The sequence below is a fragment of the Ananas comosus genome, linkage group 15 (assembly GCF_001540865.1).
Source record: "Ananas comosus cultivar F153 linkage group 15, ASM154086v1, whole genome shotgun sequence".
Classification (NCBI taxonomy): Eukaryota; Viridiplantae; Streptophyta; class Magnoliopsida; order Poales; family Bromeliaceae; genus Ananas; species Ananas comosus.
This window is the reverse complement of record NC_033635.1, coordinates 7,545,832-7,569,313: the sequence shown is the minus strand read 5'-3', so window position 1 is coordinate 7,569,313 and position 23,482 is coordinate 7,545,832. Positions and strand designations below refer to the sequence as shown.

The window sequence follows — 23,482 nt, the reverse complement described above, 5'->3', positions numbered from 1 at the left end:
TAGCTGTAGAATCTCATTCCAGCTGATGCATATATCCTATTGTACGGTTGATTATCCTTTTCTTTATGCCTCTAATAGACTTGCTAGCTAGATCATTGCGATTGGCGACAGTAACCACTAAAAATTACTTTTTTAGTAATTCTCACACTATCTGTTGTTGCCTTAGCACTATTGCATAACACAACCATATTAACAACACGTCACTGTTTAATTAATTAAATTAAGCGTTGAGAGGTAATTGCAAAGATGTAGAAAATTTGAGTTAGAAATTGCAACAAAAAAAAAAATGAGGCATCAAAATGTCCAAGCACACAAAGTTTGACGATCGAAAGTCAATTTAGACATTGGTTCCATGTCGTCATTGAGAAAATTAAAATTCCTTGACCTATGTAGGTTCCACCAAATTTTCGGTGCCTGGTGGCATAATTTACCAGACGACAGCAACTAGCCTGCTTCCGTGGAGCTAAAGAAGGAAAGCTGCAGACCATGCATCTGTGCATATCTTACAAGGACAATGCATCAAACGTAGACCACCACATTATCTTTTTTTTTTTGGGTGGGGGGGGGGGGGGGGGGGGGGGGGAAGGGATGGAATAAAGCATGTTCCTTGCAAATGCGAGTCTAGTTTATGAGAAATACTGTACAAGACAAATAGGAGTTACAAAGCGTGAGCAATCAACTAAGTATAATTTACATGAACAGGTTGATGGAATAAATTTCTTCAGAGAGCCTTCAGAACAAGGTTCGCAGACGCACTAACCCCTTTTGCTGCGGCTCGCACGATGGCGCGATTTGAGTACAACCTGCAATATATATTAGTAGACGTGAATTTTTCTATTCGTACTAAGCAGTATTGCTTTCTGAACACATGAAATGATGAAGCCTTGAAGCATGCTACATTGTTCTGAGTAACAAGAAAATGGCTCAAGAGTGAAAATATCTACAGCATTTCTATTAGTGAGACAAAGAAAATGGATTAAATGGGAGTTCAGAAGAGACACTTCATCAAGGAGCAAAAACTTAGCTGCATAGAGTTCGAAACGACATTACAATAGAAGATTATTGCATTAATCATTCGAAAGCCTCACTAAACATTACTCAACTTGCGACCAGGGCTTGTCAATGAGCCAAACACGAGCGAGATGGGTACAGCTTGTGTCAAACACGAGCGAGATGGGTACAGCTTGTGTTTGGCTCGATTCCTCAACAAACCAAACACGAGCTGGCTCAAATAAATTGCAATCCGATCTCCAAGTTGGGCTTTTCGAGCTCGTCACGAGCTCAAGCCGGACACGAGCTGGTCTCCTCGCCCTCCATAATGGAGGTGGGCCCGAGCTCGAGGGAGAGGTGAAGCGGAAGCCACAGAGGGCGGAGGTGGGAGGCCGACAGACGATAATGTTAATACTAAAATTCTATCCATTAGATTTTGATCTAATTGTTGAAATTCCACAAATAAATACGTCCTTAATTTACCGATTTTAGTGTTGGCATATTTCATGATGAGTTGAGTTGCAATCTTGAAGAGTTCGCAACGAGAACATCACCTTCGAAGACTCGAAGAGTTTGCGAAGGAAACCAGAAAAATCTACTTTGAAGACTCAAAAATCTGAAAAAAGTAATTCACAATGTTGAGGTAAATTTTATAAGTACTTGTAGTGATTTCTATACGTTTATAGCGTTGGAATTGATCATATGTGTTAAAAATGGCTGTGAACAAGTTTTCAAAACTTTGGTTTTGAAAACTACATATTTTTAACATTTAGTACCGGTGCCTCCTGGAAATTCCTCAAAAACGAAAACTCTCAAGTTTTTGAATTGAGTACCAGTACCACAAAGAAGTTCCTGAAAACTTGAAACTCGATTCCTCAAATTTTTTTAACCGAGTACCAGTACTAAAATTTGGAGTACCGGTACTAAATTTGGAGTAGCCGAACGTGCAACAGCCTCTGTGTATGACATACCAGAATTATTTTCTGAGAGTATCAGTACTTAGTAACGATTTTCTGCAGAATCATCAAAGAGTATCGAAACTCGACTTCCAGTACCAGTACTAAGTCTCCAGACCGAATTCACACATTACAAGTTACACATAATACAAGTCTAGTAAAAATCCAATAGCTCCATATACTTACAGGTCAATTTGATTCCATTCATATGAAGAAGCATGAAAGTTATGGATTACTTGAATCCAAGACATAGTGAATACATATGCTAACTTTGGAGAAAAGATCCTAAAATCTAACATTGCAAGAAAGATTTTACAAACATTTTCAGAAAGACCAAAGGTAGCAACTATTGAGGAAGTCAAAACACCAAAATAAAATTAAGGTTCAAGAGTTAGTTTGTTCACTCCAAACTCATGAAATGACTTTTCCTAGTAACTCTTCTTCTTCCAAGTCTACTAACGGTGCAGGTATGGCTTTAAAATCTATCGAGGGAGAAGATAAACAACTTGGATTCAGACAAGGAAACTTCTTTAGCCAAGTTTAAGCATCATTGGCTCTTCTCACCAAAAAATTCAAATAGAACTTCAAAAAGAACAGCATCAATGAGGGCACCTCATCTTTATCATCAAAACAAAAGGCTACAATCAAAGGATCTTCAAGTACTAATTCTAAGAAACCTGCGAAGTCTTACAAAAAGATGAATGATTTCAATAGGAAAATCCAATGTTATCATTGCAAAGGCTTCGGCCATATTTTCACAGACTTCCAATAAGAAACCTTCTAAGAAGAAGGTTTTGCAAGTAAAAACTTGGGATGACTCATCTTCTGAAGAGTCAGCCTCAAGTGATGAGGGTGTTAATGCCATGGCACTTCTTAATAAACCTATCTTACCTATCCTCCCTTTCAAATACTTTTCTATTGTTACCGACTCTACTTCCTCTTCTTTTTCCTCCATTCTCTCCATGGTTTATGTCGAGAATATCCTTGCATCACTTGGTTTGTCATCATATTTGCGCTACTAATGTTGTTGCATCTTTGATTTATTCTCTAGTAGAGCTGTCGTTAGTTGACCTACTCAGTCGGTTACTTGACTATATGACACCTGTTGACCTACTTGGCCAGTTATTTGATTGACACATGTTGATTTACTCAGTCGGTTACTTGACTATATGACACTTGTTGACCTACTCAGTCGCTTACTGGATTATATGACAAATGTTGACCTACTTGGTCGGTTACTTGATTTATTATAACCTGATTGGTCAGTCGATATTCTATGTATCTATCTCAGCTAATTGCCGACGGTTTGGCTATTGAGCATCATATAACACCGATTGCCACATACAGTATCATTTTTAGTGGTTTGGTTATCTGGGTTACAGTAGCTATACTTTTTCAATTATGCAATTGTTCACTTCCTTTCCTGCTTTATCTTTTACTACTGTATCAGTTATATTTGTTTATATCTGTCATACCTATTTAATAGCTTTCTCTGTTGACCAGTGAGTGCACGTTGCCCTCGACAGGCATTGCCCTCATTGGAAAATATATTTATATGTTTCTCGCCCCATTGTTTATCTAGGTGACATTGGAGGAGGCGGTTAGGTAGATGTGTCCCCGTTGCAGTAATTTTGTGTTCCTTTTACTCTAGTTTCCTTCTATTGTATAGTTATCATTTGTATATAGATGTCGTTTAGCATTTCAGGTGTTCTCTATGTAATTCGGTTTCATGTATAGTTGTTCTTATATCCATTCTCGTTATTGTTGTCCTTGTTGTGGTTAATTGTATTGGTTGAGGTTGTACTTCGGTTTCTACGCTGTGCATGTATAGAAAAGACTTTGTCCATTTGTATAGGCGAGACTGTCCATGTGGCGGGTCTGTGCGCGTTTCGGGGCATCTTTGCTTTCAATTTCAAAAAAAAAAAAAATTTACATTTTCCGTTGTTTTCCAATAAAAAGACTTGAGAGCCTCGAGACGTGACACGTGAAGTTGCAATGTTGTTTTTCTTTGAATCTTTCATGTGAAAAGTTCATTATTTTGATGATAACAATGAAATTTTCGATAACTTTTGCCACGTAATCAAAAGGTCTCAAAAATTACTATTTTAATGGCTGATGTGGTACGTTTGTAAGTTCAACAGTGTAGAACAATCCAACTTAAACGAAATTTTAATAAAAATTATTTTTTACCATCAAGAGCAAAATCAGTAATTCCAATTTGAAATTTAAGTCTTCCACCACTAATATTTATGAAATTTCTATTTTTAGCTGCTCATTTTGAGATTGTTCGTTCACCAGGTAGAGAAACGCAAAAAAATTATGAAATTTGGTTTCTAGATAGTTCCAATAGCGTAGATATCTAATGGAGTTAATAGTCGAATCGGATATCTCATCATCAAAAATAACTTGAAAGCACGAAGGCCTCCATGCTTTTGAAAGCATACAAGCCGAGTTTTCTTCTCTCTCTCTCTTCCAACAATGTAGATCATGTCTAATGAAGTTAACCATCAAATCGAATATCCCATCATCGAAAATAACTTGAAAGCACAGAGGCACCCATGCTTTCGAAAGAATACAAGTCGAGTTCTCTCTTTCTCTCTCTCTATCTCTCTCTATAGAAAGAGAGAGAGAGAAATGGGCTAGAATACTCTTTAAGAGCATTCGAGCTTCAATACTGTTGAACATTTTTTATGATGGGACATCTGAAACGACGATCCATGCCCATTCAAATTGATTTAGAGCATTTAAACCTTCTAGGAATTAAACTTGTAATTTTTCGACATCATTTATAACTTGCTATCAAGTAGTCTCAAAATTGAACAATTTTAACAATCTACATGATATGCTTTCTCATTTAATGGTGTAACATGTTCTAAATTAGTAAAATTTTTTATAGAAAATTCTTTAAACTATCTAAATCAAAATGAATTTGAGAGTTCTATCACACATATTTAGAGGCTTTCGTTTTCGATCATTCATTTTACAACCGCTTGATGAACCAGAAAATGATTTTCAAAAGTAACTTAATTTCTATAAAGTTCAACTACTCCAGATCAACTTGAACGGTGTGGATCGTCGATTGGGATGTTCCATTATCAAAAATGACATAATAATCCTAGAGCACGAACGTGCTACCGAGTTGTTTTCGATGTTGCGGCTTCCAAATCAATGATCGGCTCCATTAGATATAATCTACGCTATCGAAAATATTTAGAAAACAAATTGCATATTTTTTCGACATTATTTGACTAGTGATGAAAAGGTCTTAAAATTGACAATTTTAACAGCCGATGTGATGTATTTGTGAATTTAACGATATAAAACGATACAAATCCAATGAAATTTTTATAGAAAATTCTCTTCACTATTTAGAGTAAAATTAGTACCTCTGATCTTAAATTCAAGTCTTTTATCATCATTTTTTATGAGATTTTTATTTTCAACCATTCATTTTTAGACTACTTGTTTGATAGGTAAACGATGTCACAAAATTATGAAATTTAGTTTCCAAATACTTTCAATAGTATAGATGTTTGATAAGTAACTGATGTCACAAAATTATGAAATTTGGTTTTCAAATACTTTCAATAGTGTAGATCAAGTCTAACAGAGCCGATCGTTGATTCGAAAGCCGCATCATTGAAAACAACTTGGTAGCACGGAGGCCTCCATGCTACTGATAGTATAATAGCTAGACTCTCTTCAATAGTATAGATCAAGCCTAACGGAGCCGATCGTTGATTCGGAAGCCGCATCATCAAAAACAGGTTGGTAGCATAGAGGCCTCCGTGCTACTAATAGTATAGTAGCCGGACTCTCTCTATCTCTCTTTCCATATATATATAGAGAGAGTTGAGCTAGATACTATAGATAGCAAACAGGCTCCGTTGCACCCATTTGTTTTCGATGATGGAGCCTCCAAATCGACGATCGGCACCGTTGAACATGATCTATACCACTTGAAGTGTTTAGAAATCAAATTCATACATTTTCGATTTGTTATCTTATCCATCGAGTGGACACAAAAATGAACGGCTGAAAATGAATATTCTTTAAAAAATGATGATAGGAGTCTTATAATCAAGATCAAGAGTATAGATCTTGTTTTAAATAGTTTAAAGAATTTTCTACACAAATTCAATTGATTCGGATATCTTTACGCCGTTAAACGAGAGAACGCCTATATCGATTATTAAAATTACAAATTTTTGAAACCTTCGGATCATTAGGCAAATGATGTCGAAAAGATTTGAAATTTGATTTCTAAACACTTCAAGTGGTATAGATCATATTCAACGGTGCCGATCGTCGATTTGGAGGCTCCATCATCGAAAACAAATGGGTGGCAATGGAGCCCGTTTGCTATCGATAGTATTCTAGCTCTACTCTATATATATATATATGCATCTACAAACATACATACTACATGCATACATACATAAATATACACAAACATATATATATATATATATATATATATATATATATATATATATATAGCAGGACTGCTGTGCCGTGCTCCTGAGTCGATTTCGATGATGGAATTTCCGAATCGATGATCAGCTCCGTTAGACTTGATCTAGCGTATTTGAAGTTTCTAGAAAATAATTTTTGCGATTTTTCGATATCATTTACCTAGCAATCGAAAGGATTCAAAATCAATAATTTTTAACTGCTGAAAATAAAAATCCTATAAAATGTGGTGCTATAGCACTAAAATTTTCGATCAGAAATATTGATCTTGTTGTAGATAGTGTAAAGAATTTTGTATCAAAATTTCATCTGATTTGAATACTTCTACACTGTTAAACTTGAAAACGGCAGATCACTAGATAAATGATACAAAAAATCGCAAAAATTATTTTCTAGAAACTTCGAATATGCTATATCAAGTCTAACGGAGCCGATCATCGATTCGAAAATTCTATCATCGAAAACGGCTCAGGAGTACAGAGGCCTCCGTGCTCCTGAGAGCACAGCAGTCCTGCTCTATATATATATATATACACACACACACACACACACACACACACAAACACACACACACACACACACGCACACACATATATATATATATACATACGACTAGGTTATTATACTATTAATAGCACCAAGTCATCGGTGCTATTAGATTTTCGACCCTTGGATAAAGGGATATGCGGATAGGATGATAGTAGTCCCCTATGGTTGAGTGGGTAGTTGGTGGCATGGTATAGTCTAAGGGATAGAAATGGTCAAAGGGGTAGATCTTAGAGCAGAAAACTTGGTAGTACTAAATACTTGGTGTTATTAATAGCATAGTAGACGGACGCATATATATATATATATATAGAGAGAGAGAGAGAGAGAGAGAGAAAGAGAGAGAGAGTTGAGCTGGAATGCTATCGATAACAAACGGGCTTTCGTTGCCACCCATTTGTTTTCGATGATGGAGCATCCAAATCGACGATCGGCACCGTCGAACATGATCAATATCACTTGGAAGTATCTAGAAACCAAATTTCATACTTTTCCGATATTGTTCTCTATCAAGTGGACACAAAAATGAACGGCCGAAAATGAATATCCTCTAGAAAGTGATGATAGGAATCTTGTAATCACGATCAATAGTGTAGATCTTGTTCTAAATAGTTTAAAGAATTTTCTAACCAAAATTCAATTGATTTCGATATCTTTACACCGTTAAACAAAAAAATGCATCATATCGACCATTAAAATTACAAAATTTGAAACCTTTTGATCATTCGGTCAATGACGTTGAAAAGATTTGAAATTTAGTTTCTAGATACTTCAAGTGGTACGGATCATATTCAACGATAATGATCGTCAATTTGGAGGCTTCATCATTGAAAATAAATAGGTGGCAACGGAGCCCGTTTGCTACTAATAGCGTTTCAAGTTTGATAGACTTTAGAATGATTTTGAAAAATTACAAATTTTATTTTCTAGAAATTTCAAATACTCTAGATAATGTATAACGGTGTGATATCGAAAACAACTTATGAGTATGAAGAGTTCTATACTCATAAGAGTATAGTAGCCCTACTCTATATATATATATATATAGAGAGAGAGAGAGAGAGAGCTAGGGCGGTATACTATCCGTAGCACGGAGGCCTCTGTACTACCAAGTTGTTTTCAATTATGCGGCTTCCAAATCAACAATCGGCTCCATTAGACTTAATCTACACTATTGAAAGTATTTGTAACTAAATTTCATAATTTTTCGACATCATTTACCTATCAAACGAATAGTCTAACAATGAACGGTTGAAAATAAAAATCTCATAAAAAATGATGATAAAAGACTTGAATTTAAGATCAGAGGTACTGATCTTACTCTCAATAGTGAAAAAAAAAATTTGATAAAAATTTTATCAGATTTGGATTGTTTTACGCTGTTAAATTCACAAACGCATCACATCGACCATTAAAATTGTCAATTTTGAGACCTTTTGATCATTAGCCAAATGATGTCGAAAAATTATAAAATTTAGTTTCAAATGCTTTTAATAGTGTAGATCAAGTCTAACAGAGCCAATCGTCAATTTGGAAGTCGCATCATTGAAAACAACTTCGTACCACGAAGGCCTCCGTGCTACCGATAGTATACCAACCTAGCTATATATATATATATATATATATATATATATATACTAGTTAAGTGTACGTGCAAATGTACATAATAATTATTTAATAAAGAGCATCATTTTTATTTAAAAATTTATAAAAAGAATTTAAATTTAAAAAAATTTTTTATGATTCTAAAATTTAAGTATGTATTTTAAACTAAAATCATCAAAAGTTAATTCACATTTACTTTAAAATTTTAAAATTTAACTTTGATCCACTGTAATTAAAAAAAATTTATTATTAATTCAAATTTGATATAAAAAAGTAAATTTAATTCACGATTTAAACTCAATTTTTAATTTTAATGTAAAATAGATAGATAGGAATGCCATTTTTTAACAAATTGATCATAACCGTTTGTTTTTATTTGAGATATTTTATAACAAATTGATCATAACTATTCGTAGGATTTGATTTATAGATTAATAGGAATGTTATTTTTAAATAGATTGATCATAATTGTTCATTCTTATTTAAGATACTTTTTAACAAATTGATAATAACCATTCGTAAAGAATATTCTTTTATTTCATTTTTGATTCCGTCTGTCATTGTAGAAATTCATGTATACTTTTATATATATAAAGAGAGATAGAGAGAGAGAGAATTGAGCTGGAATGCTATTAGTAGCAAATCGACTGTGTTGCCACCCATTTGTTCTCGATGATAAAGCCTCCAAATCGACGATCGGCACCTTGAACATGATCTATACCATTTGAAATATCTAGAAACCAAATTTCAAGCCTTTTCGACATCATTGACCTAATGATCAAAGGGTTTCAAAATTTGTAATTTTAATGGTCAATATAAAGCCATTTTCTTGTTTATGGCGTAAAGATGTCCAAATCAACTGAATTTTGGTTAGAAAACTCTTCAAACTATTGAGAACAAGATCTATACTCTTGATCTTGATTACAGGACTCCTATCATCACTTTTTAAAGGATATATATTTTCAGCCGTTCATTTTTGTGTCCACTTGATGAACAAGAGAACAATATCGAAAAAAACATAAATTTTGATTTCTAGATACTTCAAGTGGTATAGATCATATTCAACGGTACCGATCGTCGATTTAGAGACTCGACCATCGAAAACAAATAGGTGGCAATGGAGCCGGTTTGCTACTAAGTATTCCAGCTCAATTCTATATATATATATATATATATATATAGAGAGAGAGAGAGAGAGAGAGAGAGAGAGAGTCCGGCTACTGTACTCTTATGAGTACGATCGCCCTCGTACTCATAAGTTGTTTTCGATTATAGAGCTTCCGAATCAACGATCCATACCATTAAACATTATTTAGAGCATTGAAAACTTCTAGAAATCAAATTTCATAATTTTTCGACATCATTTACCTTACGATCAAAAGCTCACAAAATTGACAATTTTTAACGGCCGGAATAGGATACTTGCTAGTTTAACGGTGTGAAAGAATTGGAATAGGTTGAATTTTTGATAGAAAATTCTATTCACTACCTAGATAAAGATCAATAACTCCGATCTTAAATTGAAGGATCCAATCATCTATTTTTAGGACGTCGTTCGATTTTGACCGTTCATTTTATGCCCGTTTGATGCCCGTTTGATGGACTTTATTATGATTTCGAAAAATTACGAAATTTATTTTTTAGAAGTTTTAAATACTCTAGATCATATTTAACGGAGTAGATCGTCGATTCGGAAACCCCATCATCAAAAACAACTTAAGAATATGAAGGGTCCAATACTCATAAGAGTATAGTAGCCTTACTCTATACTAATATATATATATATATATATATATATATATATATATATATATATACATGTACATGTACATACACATGTATGTATATACATGTGTACACATGTATGTATATACATGTGTATGTACATGTACATGTACATACACATGCGTATGTACATGTACATGTATATATATGTATATATATACATATATGTATATATATATATAGAGTTTGGCTGGAATACTATCAGTAGCACGGAGATCTCCGTGCTACCAAATTGTTTTCAATGATGCGGCTTCCAATCGACGATCGGCTTCGTCTCGACTTGATTACGACTATTGAAAGTATTGGAAACTAAATTTCATAGTTTTTCGACATCATTTGGCTAGTGATCAAAAGGTCTCAAAATTGACAAATTTAATGGTAAATGTGATGCGTTTGTGAATTTAACAGTGTAAAACAATTCAAATTTGATGAAATTTTTATAGAAATTTTTTTTCACTATTTAGGGTAAGATCAGTATCTCTGATCTTAAATTTAAGTCTTTTATCATCATTTTTTATAAGATTTTTATTTTGAGCCGTTCATTTTTAAACTACTCATTTGATAGGTAAATGATGCCAAAAAATTATGAAAGTTAGTTTCCAAACACTTTCAATAGTGTAGATTAAGTCTAACGGAGCCAATCGTCGATTTGGAAGCCGCATCATTGAAAGCAACTTGGTAGCACGGAGGCCTCTGTGCTACCGATAGTATACCAGCCTAGCTCTATATATATATATTATAAAAAATGATGATAAAAGACTTTAATTTAAGATCAGAAATACTAATCTTACTCTAAATAGTGAAAAAAAATTTCTATAAAAATTTCATCAGATTTGGATTGTTTTACACCGTTAAATTCACAAACGCATCAAATCTACCATTAAAATTGTCAATTTTGAGACCTTTTGATCACTAGCCAAATGATATCGAAAAATTATGAAATTTAGTTTCCAAATACTTTTAATAGTATAGATCAAGTCTAACGGAGCCGATCATCGATTTCGAAGCCGCATCATTGAAAACAACTTGGTAGCACAGAAGCCTCCGTGCTACCGATAGTATGTCAGCCTAGCTCTATATATATATATGTGAGATATTGAATCTCGATGGAATTTGGCTAACTTTGGCCAAATGGACCAAAGTAGGCAATTAAACAGTTTGGACAAGTTCCATTCGGTATTCCAACAAGTTTGGAAGAGCTAAAATGAGTTCCAAAGGTGTTGGAATGGTTTTGACATCGATCGGCGGGAGGTAGAGCCGAAAAGAGGTGAAAAATAGCATTCTGGAGCTGTTGTACCGGTACAAGAGTGATGGTTGTACCGGTACAACCATCGCAGCTCTCGGGTTGGAGCTGCCAGACCTTGTACCGGTACAAGGGGGTCCTGTACCGGTACAAGCCCTGCGAAACCGAGAAACCAAGCTCTCGGGTTTGGCTGTTTGCCAGGCCTTGTACCGGTACAAGAACCCGTGTACCAGTACAAGGGACCCGAAACTGTAGGTCTACTTTGGAAATTAGAAAGTAGAGGGGCTTTTGGGATTTTGTTACATTAGAGGGTTATAACACCTCTCTCTCTCAGCCTCTCTCTCACTCTTAGCCACTCTCTCTCCCTCTCACATAGCTCTCTCTCTCTCTAAACCGAAAAGAGAAGAAAAGAAGAAGAATGAGAGAAAGAAGAAGAAGAAGAGAAGGAAAGGAAGGAGAAGATCAAGGAGAAGAAGAAGAAGCTCTCTCCCTCCTCTTCCTCAAGCTAGGGCTTGCTTTGGAGCAAACCCTAGAGGTAAGCCTCAACCCTAACTTGTGATTTTTAGGATTTGGGAGGTTTTTGTTGCTTTTAATGGTTCAAATGGAACCTAATGAGTTTAGAGGACATGGATTTAGCTCACATTAAAGCTAGAAACCATGGTTTCCCATGGGTGCTAAACCTAGGGTTGGATTTTGGAATTTTTGGGAATATTGGGTTTTGATCTATTTTGATGGGTCGGAAACCTAATTGTTATGCTCCCGAACGCGTAGGCGAAGACGGTTCGTCGATTCGGCGAGCGAGCGCGGAGATATCGCCGATTTGGTCGCTCTAGGGTTCGTTTTGACCCAAGGTGTTGAAGCGGCGCACGTGGACCGCGACGCCGAGTTTCTTAGCTTTCCGGCACTACCACAAGGTGGGTGGTGACCTTCCCGAAGCCGCGGGGCTACGTTCTATGTCCAAGTTTAATGTTGATCTAATTGCATCTTAATCATGTGCATATAGGGCTAGTAGATGATTGTTGTTGTTTACATTTGCATGCTAGTAGCTATATGTTTAGTTGATTGATCCATGATCTAGTATGCATGAAAACTATATGATGAAAACCTAGACCCTATATGAGATGATTAATATTTATGTTGCTAAAGAACTAGTACGATGTAACTAGTTTTGATAATGAGTCAAAATGGCAAGTGACATCTAACATAGAAAACTATGACGAGTGGCTTATGATTTTTGATAGCTTATGACATGAGAACCCTAGTGTAGCTGAAATGCTATGAGATTGAGTATTAGAACACCATGATTCTATGACGAAATTACCCTCAGAGGGTAGGACACTATTGATTGTGAGTTGATCGTGCTCACATAGCCTGTCTGCGCTTGGAGGGGTCGCTCCCCGCAAGCTGTGCACTCCGAAGGTTGGTCACTAGAGGGACAGTCAGTGTGCTGTCTGAACGGTCTGTGTGCTGTCCGCAGGCGGTCTCGGGAGTAGTTCAGTGAGACTTTCCCTATGAGACTTACACGTGACTAATGCTTGTGAACTTCGAGTTCACCATGAGATTGGGTAACTTATTGAGTCACACTCATTACTTGCTGTTTATAGTAACTTCTCTATGGTTGTTCATATTAACTTCTTGTTGTTGTTCATAGCAGCTTACCACATAGCTTTATTATTGTTCATGCATGCATGATATCAGATTGAGGCATAGCTAGATATTCATGATTCTACCTACTTGCTTACGTTTCCTTACTTGCTTAATTTCCATACCTGCTTTTAGTTGGTTTAGCTTTATATATATATTGCATATATCTCTCTATACCTGCTTCGACCTAGTAGGTAGATCGGTGGAGTCGGCGGCCGAACCCACTAGGAACTATTCGTAGTTCTCACACCCGTTGTTGCAGGCGCTAGTTCGAGTGTCCCGACCGAGCGGGAGGATCGCGGCAAGGGCTTGGCGCCCTAGCGGTATCAGTTGGTAGCTTACTTCCTACTTGCATTAGCTCCACCCTGTCTTTATATTTTGAGGGTAGATGTTGTATAGGGTGAGGTTTTGGAGAGTTTTTGGATGTATTTTCATTATGGAAAAGATTGGAAAACATGTATGAAGGTTTAAATGAAGTTTAATACAAGTTGTATTTAAATGCTTCTAGTTCATGGTTCAAATAGTTAAGTTTCTCTCTTTTGTATACTTGTATGCTTTTACTAGTATCGCTTGCTCTTGATGGTTTTAACACTATTTGTGTTATCGTTTTTGATTGTGTATGAAATTAAGTTGTTTTCCTTCCTGGAGACTTGTTGAACACAATCTTGTTGGTTAGCCTTGGGCGGACAGGGGAGACTCTGTCCGTTCGGCCTCACGCCCGCCGCCCTCGAACCGGTCCAAATAGGTACCGTTTTCGGGTCGTGCGGTCGAGGGCATGACAATATATATATATATATATATATATATATATATATATATATATATATATATATATAGAGTAAGGCTGCTGTGCTCTTTAGGAGCACGGGGGCCTCAATGCTCCTAAGGCATTTTCCATAATGAAACTTCCGAATCAACGATCGACTCCGTTAGACTCGATCTAGCGTTTTTGAAGTATGTAGACAATAAATTTTGCGCCTTTTCCATATCTTTTACCTAGTGATCGAAAGGATTCAAAATCAACGGCTGAAAATAAAAATCGCATAAAAAGTGACGATATAATACTAAAATTTTTTATCAAAAATATTGATCTTATTTTAAATTGTATAAACAATTTTCTATCAAAATTTCATCTGATTTGGATATTTCTACACAGCTAAACTTACAATGGTACAAATCAATCATAAAAAATTATTGATTTTGAACCCTTTCGATCACTAGGTAAAAGATATGAAACAAGCGCAAAATTTATTCTCTACATACTTCAAAAATGCTAGATCGAGTCTAAAGGAGCCAATCGTCAATTAGGAAGTTCCATCATCGAAAAATGGCTTAGTGCTTCCAAGGCCTCCGTGCTCCTAAGAGTATATATATGTACACACACGTTGTGTGTGTATAACTAGGCTGGAATACTATCAATAGCACCAAGCTATTGGTGCTTTTAGTTTTCTTGCCCTTGGATTGAGAAATATGCGGTTAGGATGATGTGGACCCCCTAAGGTTGAGTGGATGGTTAGTTGAATAGTATAATCTAACGGGTAAAACTAATCAAAGGGATTAATCTAACGGCAGAAAACTTGATAGCACCAAGTGCTTGGTTCTATCGATAGCATAGCAGCCGAACTCTATATATATATATATATATATATATATATATAGAGTTGAGCTAGAATACTATCGATAGCAAACGGGCTCCGTTGCCACCCATTTATTTTCGATGATGGAGCCTTCAAATCGATAATCGGCACCGTTGAACATGATCTATACCATTTGAAGTGTTTAGAAATCAAATTTCAAATATTTTTTACATCATTTGCCTAATAATCAAAGGGTTTCAAAATTTGTAATTTTAATGGTCGATATGAGGCGTTTTCTCGTTTAACGGCGTAAAGATATCCAAATCAATTGAATTTTTGTTAGAAAATTCTTTAAACTATTTAAAACAAGGTCTATACTCTTGATCTTGATTACAAGACTCCTATCATCATTTTTAAAGAATATTCATTTTCAGCCATTCATTTTTGTGTCCACTCGATGGATAAGAGAACAATGTCGAAAATATATGAAATTTGATTTCTAAACACTTCAAGTGGTATGGATCATGTTCAACGGTGCCGATCATCAATTTGAAGGCTCCATCATCGAAAACAAATGGGTGGCAATGAAGCCCGTTTGCTATTGATAGTATTCTAGCTCAACTCTCTCTCTCTCTCTCTCTCTCTCTCTCTCTCTCTCTCTATATATATATACACACACGCATAATATTAATATTTATATATATAATATTTATACGTATATGTATAATATTAATATATACATATAATATTTATATATATAATATTTATACATATATATGCATACTGCAAATGTACATATAAATGCGTATATATACATGTACACATACATATGTAGATATCAAGCTGAAAATTCTAGCTAGGCGTTTGACTCGTTTATAAAAGTAGAAATTCTATCTTGAGCCCGTTTTGCGTCGAAACGAGTTGGCTCGCGAATAGCAAGCTGGATTGCCACCCTACTTGTGAATAGCCACAAAGTTCTATCATCCATGCTCACTAATATGAGTCTGTATGAACCTAGTAGCCACGTTTTAAAAGTGTTACGTCCAAGTATATTATACCATATATAATTCTGATATGCAAATTTGGTGCTGTGATGGTGCAAACGGTTAAAAAGGAACATGAGAAATTTTAGGGCAAGGAAAATAATGAAAAGAGTTTTAAGGGCTAAGTTAAGATATTACTTTGCCAAGCACAAATATTCTCAACCCCAGCACCTCATGTGAAATTGCTGATATGATATTCCCATGCCCTTTATTCCTTCTACTGTGGCTCAATCAAAACCCTGGTATAAAAAAGGATGTTGAAACGAAGTATTGAGCAGCCTTGACTCACTCTTATCTCAAGCATCTTTCCACCATAGTCTGTATGAGGGTGGAGACCTTTCGGTGATAGGGGGTGAGCATTAGACAGTTCGGTTTGCGTTTTAGAATGTTTTTGTCAACTAAAATGAAACAAATATAAACACAAACCAAACCAAACAGAGCTGAAACACTTCAGTTCAGTTTGATTGGTTTATTTGGTTTAGACTTCATTGATTACGTCCCTATTATATAAAATATATTATTGATTGATCTTGTCCACTAGGGCATGTTTAGATGTATGAACATCTTGTTCGGCACATGGATTTTGTTTCTCAAGGGAAATACAGTAATAGGAACTATGAGAACCATGATTAGAAGGCTGCAACAGCATAATATATGCAGCCTAGCCATTTTCTTGCAATAAGACAAATCACCTCACAAGTGGAATGCATTATCTTGAAAAATCATGACTGCGAAAGAACTTGCATGACCTAAAAGCAAACATGTAGCTTGCAATGACAAATATATATATATATATATATATAGAGAGAGAGAGCAGGGCTGCTGTGCTCTCAGGAGCACGGAGGCCTCCGTGCTCCTGAGCCGTTTTCGATGATGGAGTTTTCGAATCGACGATCGGCTCCGTTAGACTTGATCTAGCGCATTTGAAGTTTCTAGAAAATAATTTTTGCGATTTTTCNATATATATATATATATATATATATATATATATATATATATTCCACCGGGGCATAAGTTATCACTGGATAACTTGTTAGGACATTCTACCATACTTAGTTTTGATCTGACAAATGTGGTTGAATATTTACATCTAAATGATTAATACTTCAAACTGCTATATATTTGGTAAATTCAGTTTTTTCCATTTATTCAGTTTTCATGTGCGCGACCCAACTAAAGTGAGACACTGATAGAACTGAACCAAATTAACCAAATTAATCCGGTTCAATTCGGTGCTCCGACAAGACCAAGTATTGCTCACACCGAGATCGTAGTAACCTTGTTCATGGGTCAAGTCCTGACCTAACAAATCCAAGGCCCTAGCCTGACCCTTCAAATAAAAGCACCAGCTAACACAAATCGGAAAGGATATTAAAACAGACCAAGCTTGGGCCTTGGGGTCATTTAGTTGAAATCCGAAAGGATATTAAAACAGACAAAGCTTGGGCCATTTAGTTGTTTGTTAATAAGGCGCTCAAACAAAAATTTTAAGATGTCAAAGCAAAAGGTGCCCATATGCAAATCAAAAGTAGATAAAATAAAGCTCACCCTGCCAAAGCAATTCCCCAGGTTGACAACGTGTAAATGACTTTACCAGCCTCCCAAATACTTCTCCACTTCTTTTGATCTTTAATTCCACCCACAGACCTCATGACAGCTGCATTTCAAACATATAGATTATAAAGTCAATACATGTCAAGCTGTATAAACTAACCCGAAATAGAATATGAAAATAAACTTCATAACCAATTCACATAAAGGTCGGTTTAGCAAATTCTGAAGACCTAATGCCTAAAATAGCTAAATAATCCTTAGCATTCATTTGGTGTTGTTGATGTTTTGTTCTGTTTTCACAACCAATCATCATTGGCTAGATTGGAATGCAACACAGCCAGACATGGGAAGGCATCTTCTTCAAAAAACATAATAGCAAAAAAAAAAAGTTACCACCAAGTTTTTGTATTTTAACACCAAACAAACCCCTTAAATGTGCGGATTGCATAAAATTTGTATTACATAAAAATTTATATTTAAGAGAATAAGGGGAAAAAAACAACGATAACAAACAAGGCCTATAAATCATTTGATAGTACAATAGAGAGTAGAGTATGCATGTTACGATCACTATCGGATCATAGCCCAATACGGATTTTCAGTCTTTTTCTTATTAGAATTATTTACTTATTATTATAGGAAATAATATTTTATTTGAGATAACTACTAGATTAGAATTATCCTTCAACTTATTTTATTCTCATTTATTTTCCTAATCAGATTAAAACTATTAAAATAATTTTAGACTAATAAACAGGAGGCTCTCCTGTTAATGAATGATCAATTTTGTTAATAAAGAAGTGAGTTCTTTTTAATAGCTTCTAACTTGGGCTAAATTAGAAGAGAAGGTCCCTTTTCCCCTTGGAGCGGAGAAGCATCCAACAGAGAAGTTAAATTTATCTATCGGTACCAAAACTACAGTTAGGAATGTGAGATCCTAACAATTCGGTATTGGAGCAAGTTCGATTTTAGGGTTATCTGTCAACAGCTTTACCTGCGGGGGCAAAGTAAGAGACACAATGAATCCACTTGATCAGAGCAGTTTTCGAAGACAAAGCGTGCAACTTCCAACTTCCCTTTGAGTTTTTTATCTGTAAGAAGAATTTAAATTTTTCCAAACTTTTTAATAATTTTTTGAATTTTCTATTATTCTTAAAAATTTTCAGAATTAAAATGTATAAAAAAATTAATTTTCTTTACAAAAGCGTACATAGTACAGCCTCTTTGGAAGAAAAACAAAAAATTGTTGCTCTCGAAACATCCCCCAAAGTATCTTTCTATTTAAAAAAACAACAATTTGAAAAAAAATAATAATAAATAACTAAAATAATATTCTTTAATCCGAAAACTTTAAAAAAAATTATTGAAAAAATCAGAAAATAATTTACATCTTGAGAAAACAAAACATGTACAAGATGAGAGCAGAACCTAAGATATTAAGTTCATTTGAAGAAGAAGAACCTCTAAATTGGTTAAATCATGTGGAGAAATATTTGTGATCAAGAAAGAATTCTAGTAATAGGCTTAGTGAAATAATATACTATCGGGCGGATAGAGAAAAACAATGGGTTAGATGGTATAAAGATGATGTCGACGATTTAACATGGAGGCAATTAACACGGGCTTACATTTAAAAAATTAAATTTTCTTGTGTCGTGGATCACACATTTCATATTTACAACATCATTCGTACTATGATTATCACGAGTCATAATTAATGCAGTAACAACAAAACAATACCTATCAGCAACCACCGAACCTGCCCGTGCAATGGCCGTCACCACCGCTATCAAACGTTTCAACTTTAAAGTGGCAACTATTGAATATTCCATTGCCAATTATATCGATTTCGTAGCTACCAATGCTGATGCAGAATCGAATGTGGATAGGATTAATTCTTTTAGGTTTTAATTTTTTTTATAATTTTCGAAATTATTCTATTTGTTAATTTGTTTTAGTCGTTTTGTAAAGATTTTTAGGATTTATTATGTGGAATAAATCCCTAAAAACTAAATATATGGTTCAGACCTTTTTAGGTATGTTTGAATTATAAAAGATCCCTAAAATCGTAGAATTTGTTTTAGATTCGGGTTATAGATTGACGGCTATAAATATAGCCAATTTCTTGCAATTTTGGAGATTAGTCATGATGAATTAATTTTGGAGATGAGTTATGATGAATTAATTCGGTGTTTACAACTTGACTATGGTCATGGTATCTCCTTCTCCTTCCCTGCCATGTGCACTAGCAAAATTCTTCTTCCTAAAAGACTATCTTCTCTCTCCTTCTTCGTCTTTTCTCATTTTCTCTAATTCTCTCTTATTCTTCTTCTAAATTTGCTTTTCCACTTTTCCAAAACAATTCAACAAATTTTCTAACTTTTCCATATTTATCAGCTATTTTCTTCAGTTTACTCTTAATTTTCTTAATTTTCTTTTTTAAAGCAAATTACAAAAAAGAAAAATTGTTAGAACCCTTGCTCTATTGGGACTTCTTTTTGGAATTTTTTTATTCAAAAAATTAATTTAAAATACATTAAAATCTTTAAAAATCAAAGAAATTCTCTAAATTACCCTCAAATTTCTAGAAAATTCTAAATTTGGTTTTAAACATATTTTGGGCACATCACTGGCAAGGTAGATTAGGATTTTTCTAATTTGTTCTGCATCAATTTTGATATTAGAGCCGAAGTTGATCAATAAATTAATTTTCAAAATGCCGACAAATGCAGAGATTAGTTCAATGTTTGAAAATTTTGGGCTTTCTACCAACACTCATTTCAAAAAGTTAGAAATTGAATTGCAATTTCTTCAAGCCGCAAAAACCGAACAAATTTGAACTTGGCTCAAAATAACCAACAATTAGTCGAAATCAAATAACTCCTTCAAAATCTAACTCATTCTAAACCTCCACCACCCATGGGCTCCTCCTTAACATTCGCAACTTCCGTGTAAGGACTGAGAATTTAGCAATGAAGCTAAACTCTCTGTTGACAATGTTTTTGTATGTAATTTAATTACATAAGCACTCGTCAAGTTTCAGAAAAAAAACGAGTTAAGATAGAGAAGTTACGCGACTTTTACTAATCACTTAAGGTGAATAATAACTCGGGTTTTCCAGAGAGGCCAATCAGTGGAGATGGCTTCTGGTGCGTATTGGTCTCCATTTATAGTGATCCAATAGCTCGTTTTCAACAGTTCAACTCTCCTGGACCCAATGGCACCGACGGATTTGGATTTTGATGCACGGTTTTCAAGGAAAAGGGATTTTATCGTAAAAAAGAGTTTTAGAGAATCGGAGACAGGATGACTTTCGCCGCGAATCGGCAACCTAATCGAACGAAACAAAATCGTGGGTTTGATGTCTCAGTCGTGCTAATCACACTGGTACGATCCGTCCGCAAATCCGACGGACAGATCTTATATCATGCTGTAGTATCCCTGGAGTGCAGCAGTTGAGGCTTGTCAACACGTCGGGAGAGTGTCGGGACAAGTCCGAGTCGCGTTGGCGCAAAATTGACGCAAAACGGACTTAGTGGGACGCGAGAGCAGGAAGTTAGCATTGGAATCTGCAAATTGCAGATTTTCAGTATTCTGTACCGATACAAAGGGGTGTACCAGTACCCCTATATATTTTCCTGCGCAACTGCTCTTGGGTTGGCCATTTTGTTGCGGATTACCGGTACAACATTGATGTTGTACCAATACACCAGGGTAGGTAAGGGGCCTTTTGGTCTTTTCTTGCCTCGTTTGTGTCACCCTCCCTCCCACTCCTTTTTATATGCGTAGAGAAGCTGAGAGAGAGAGTGTTTGCATGTTTCTTCTCCTCTCTCTCTCTAGGCTCGGCCGTACGTGTTGGGAGGACCCGGTTAGAGCTCGGATCGACGCCGACGTCGCGCCTGGGAGCCGCGGTGCCGTTCAAGCGCGCGTTCGTCATGGTAGCGTCGCGGGGAGGCCGGGCGAGCGTGTGGTTCCGTTGTTTCAACTTCACGCCGGATTGGGAGTAGCTTTTGAAGTGGGTTAATCGTCGGTTTATCTTCTAAGTGTACATATATAGTCGACATGTATTCGTGGCGTTGTTTCCCATATTGTAGTTGCTCGATTCATGGATTTGGCATGTTTAAAATCTGAATTGGAGCCTAGTATTTTTAATTATATATTTGTACATGTTGGACTTGGATATGACTTAGGAGAAAATCGCGATTCTACCCGATCACATGCTTAAACTACCAGATTTAGTTTTAAGAGCCGTGATTTGTGTATCACCGCAGTTTCAGAGTGGTGGATACCCAGGGTAGTTTAGAATGCATTTACGCTCGTGCTGTGATGTCGAGCTTATTTTTACGGCACTGTCTAGAATGCATTTACGCTCGTGCTGGGATGTCGAGCTTATTTTTACATCACTGTCTAGGCTGTTTCGGACTGTTGGGTGCCCGTCGGCGTTGACGGTGGACCCAGATCGCAGTTTTTGCATCAGATTGTGCCGAGGGCACGTGAGTGGGATTGTTAGACCCTATTTACTAGACTATAGCCTGTGAGAGCCTGATTGAGCTCGACAGAGACACGCTTGCATACTCGGTTGGATAGCGCCCACGAGTACCACTCCGGAGTCGGGCTTTGTGTATTTGCATTGGTGTCGTTATGTCCTGATTGCACTTGCTCTCCACGGACTGCTTAGTGGTAGAGGTAGCTTTAGCTTTGGCAGGCGGGATGGGCGTGTAACGACCCAGCCCACTAGTAATAATAACTCGTTGGGCCCAACCACCGGCCCAAAATGCTTAAGCCCAGTTATTATTACTAGTGTCTAAGTCTCTTATAAACCCAATGACAACCCCATTCCTATCCGATGTGGGACTAATGGGGTGTCACAGACTCCCCCCGTTAAAGCCCTGACGTCCTCGTCAGTCCAATCACACAGCCCAAGATCACCAGGCGATGTGAGACTCATCTCGCTAGCCCGTCATCCAGACCCTGGCTCAGCCGAGACTCGCCACACATGTCCAGCTGGTGAACCGGCTCTGATACCAAATGTAACGACCCAGCCCACTAGCAACAATAACTCGTTGGGCCCAACCACCGGCCCAAAATGCTTAAGCCCAGTTATTTTTACTAGTGGGCTGGGTCGTTACATTTGGTATCAGAGCTAGTTCACCAGCTGGACATGTGTGGCGAGTCTCGGCTGAGCCAGGGTCTGGATGACGGGCTAGCGAGACGAGTCTCACATCGCCTGGTGATCTTGGGCTGTGTATGATTGGACTAACGAAGACGTCAGGGCCTTAACCGGGGGAATCTGTGACACCCCATTAGTCCCACATCGGATGGAAATGGGGTTGTCATTGGGTTTATAAGAGACTTAGACACTAGTAATAATAACTGGGCTTAAGCATTTTGGGCCGGTGGTTAGGCCTAACGAGTTATTATTGCTAGTGGGCTGGGTCGTTACATTTGGTATCAGAGCCGGCTCACCAGCTGGACATGTGTGGAGAGTCTCGGCTAAGCCAGGGTCTGGATGACGGGCTAGCGAGACGAGTCTCACATCGCCTGATGATCTTGGGCTGTGTGTGTGATTGGACTGACGAGGACGTCAGAGCCTTAACGGGGGGAGTCTGTGACACCCTATGTAAGAAAGTGAATCCTCGAAATCCGAGGATTAGACTTCGATTGGAATCGACTAATTGTCGAGTGTGTAGGCTTCGGAAAGTCCTAAGGTGATTAAAATGCATAAAGTGCATTAAGGAAAGGTCCGCGAGAGCACCAAGTGCAAAATCTGCACTGGAGCAGATTTGCTCTCGGGGACCGGTCCCTAGCAGGGAGGGACCGGTCCCATCGGGCTGGGCTGGCGGGGATCCTTGGTGCAACCGGTCCCTGGCAGGCAAAGACCGGTTCCCGAACGTTGGCCCAGCGAGAGAAGCCGAGATTTGGCTAAGTCCCGAAAGTGTTGCTCTCGGGAACCGGTCTCTCGGACAAGGACCGGTCTCCCAGGGACCGGTCTCTCAGGCAAGGACCGGTTCCCGAACGCGAAAACCCCTCTGCTCGAAATTTCAGCTTTCGGGGACCGGTCTCCCT

The 23,482-nt window shown here is 36.8% G+C and overlaps 1 protein-coding gene across 1 annotated transcript in view; it reads right to left on the bottom strand.

The window, feature by feature from the left end:
- The window catches only part of LOC109721354, a 52,793-nt gene continuing 29,879 nt past the window's right edge, over positions 569-23,482 (bottom strand). Inside the window, exons 5-6 of the mRNA XM_020248920.1 lie at positions 17,411-17,519; positions 569-803 (exon numbers count right to left, since the gene is read on the bottom strand). Coding sequence (XP_020104509.1) covers positions 722-803; positions 17,411-17,519 — 191 coding nt within the window. The 3' untranslated portion in view covers positions 569-721. The remainder of the gene's footprint in view (positions 804-17,410; positions 17,520-23,482) is intronic.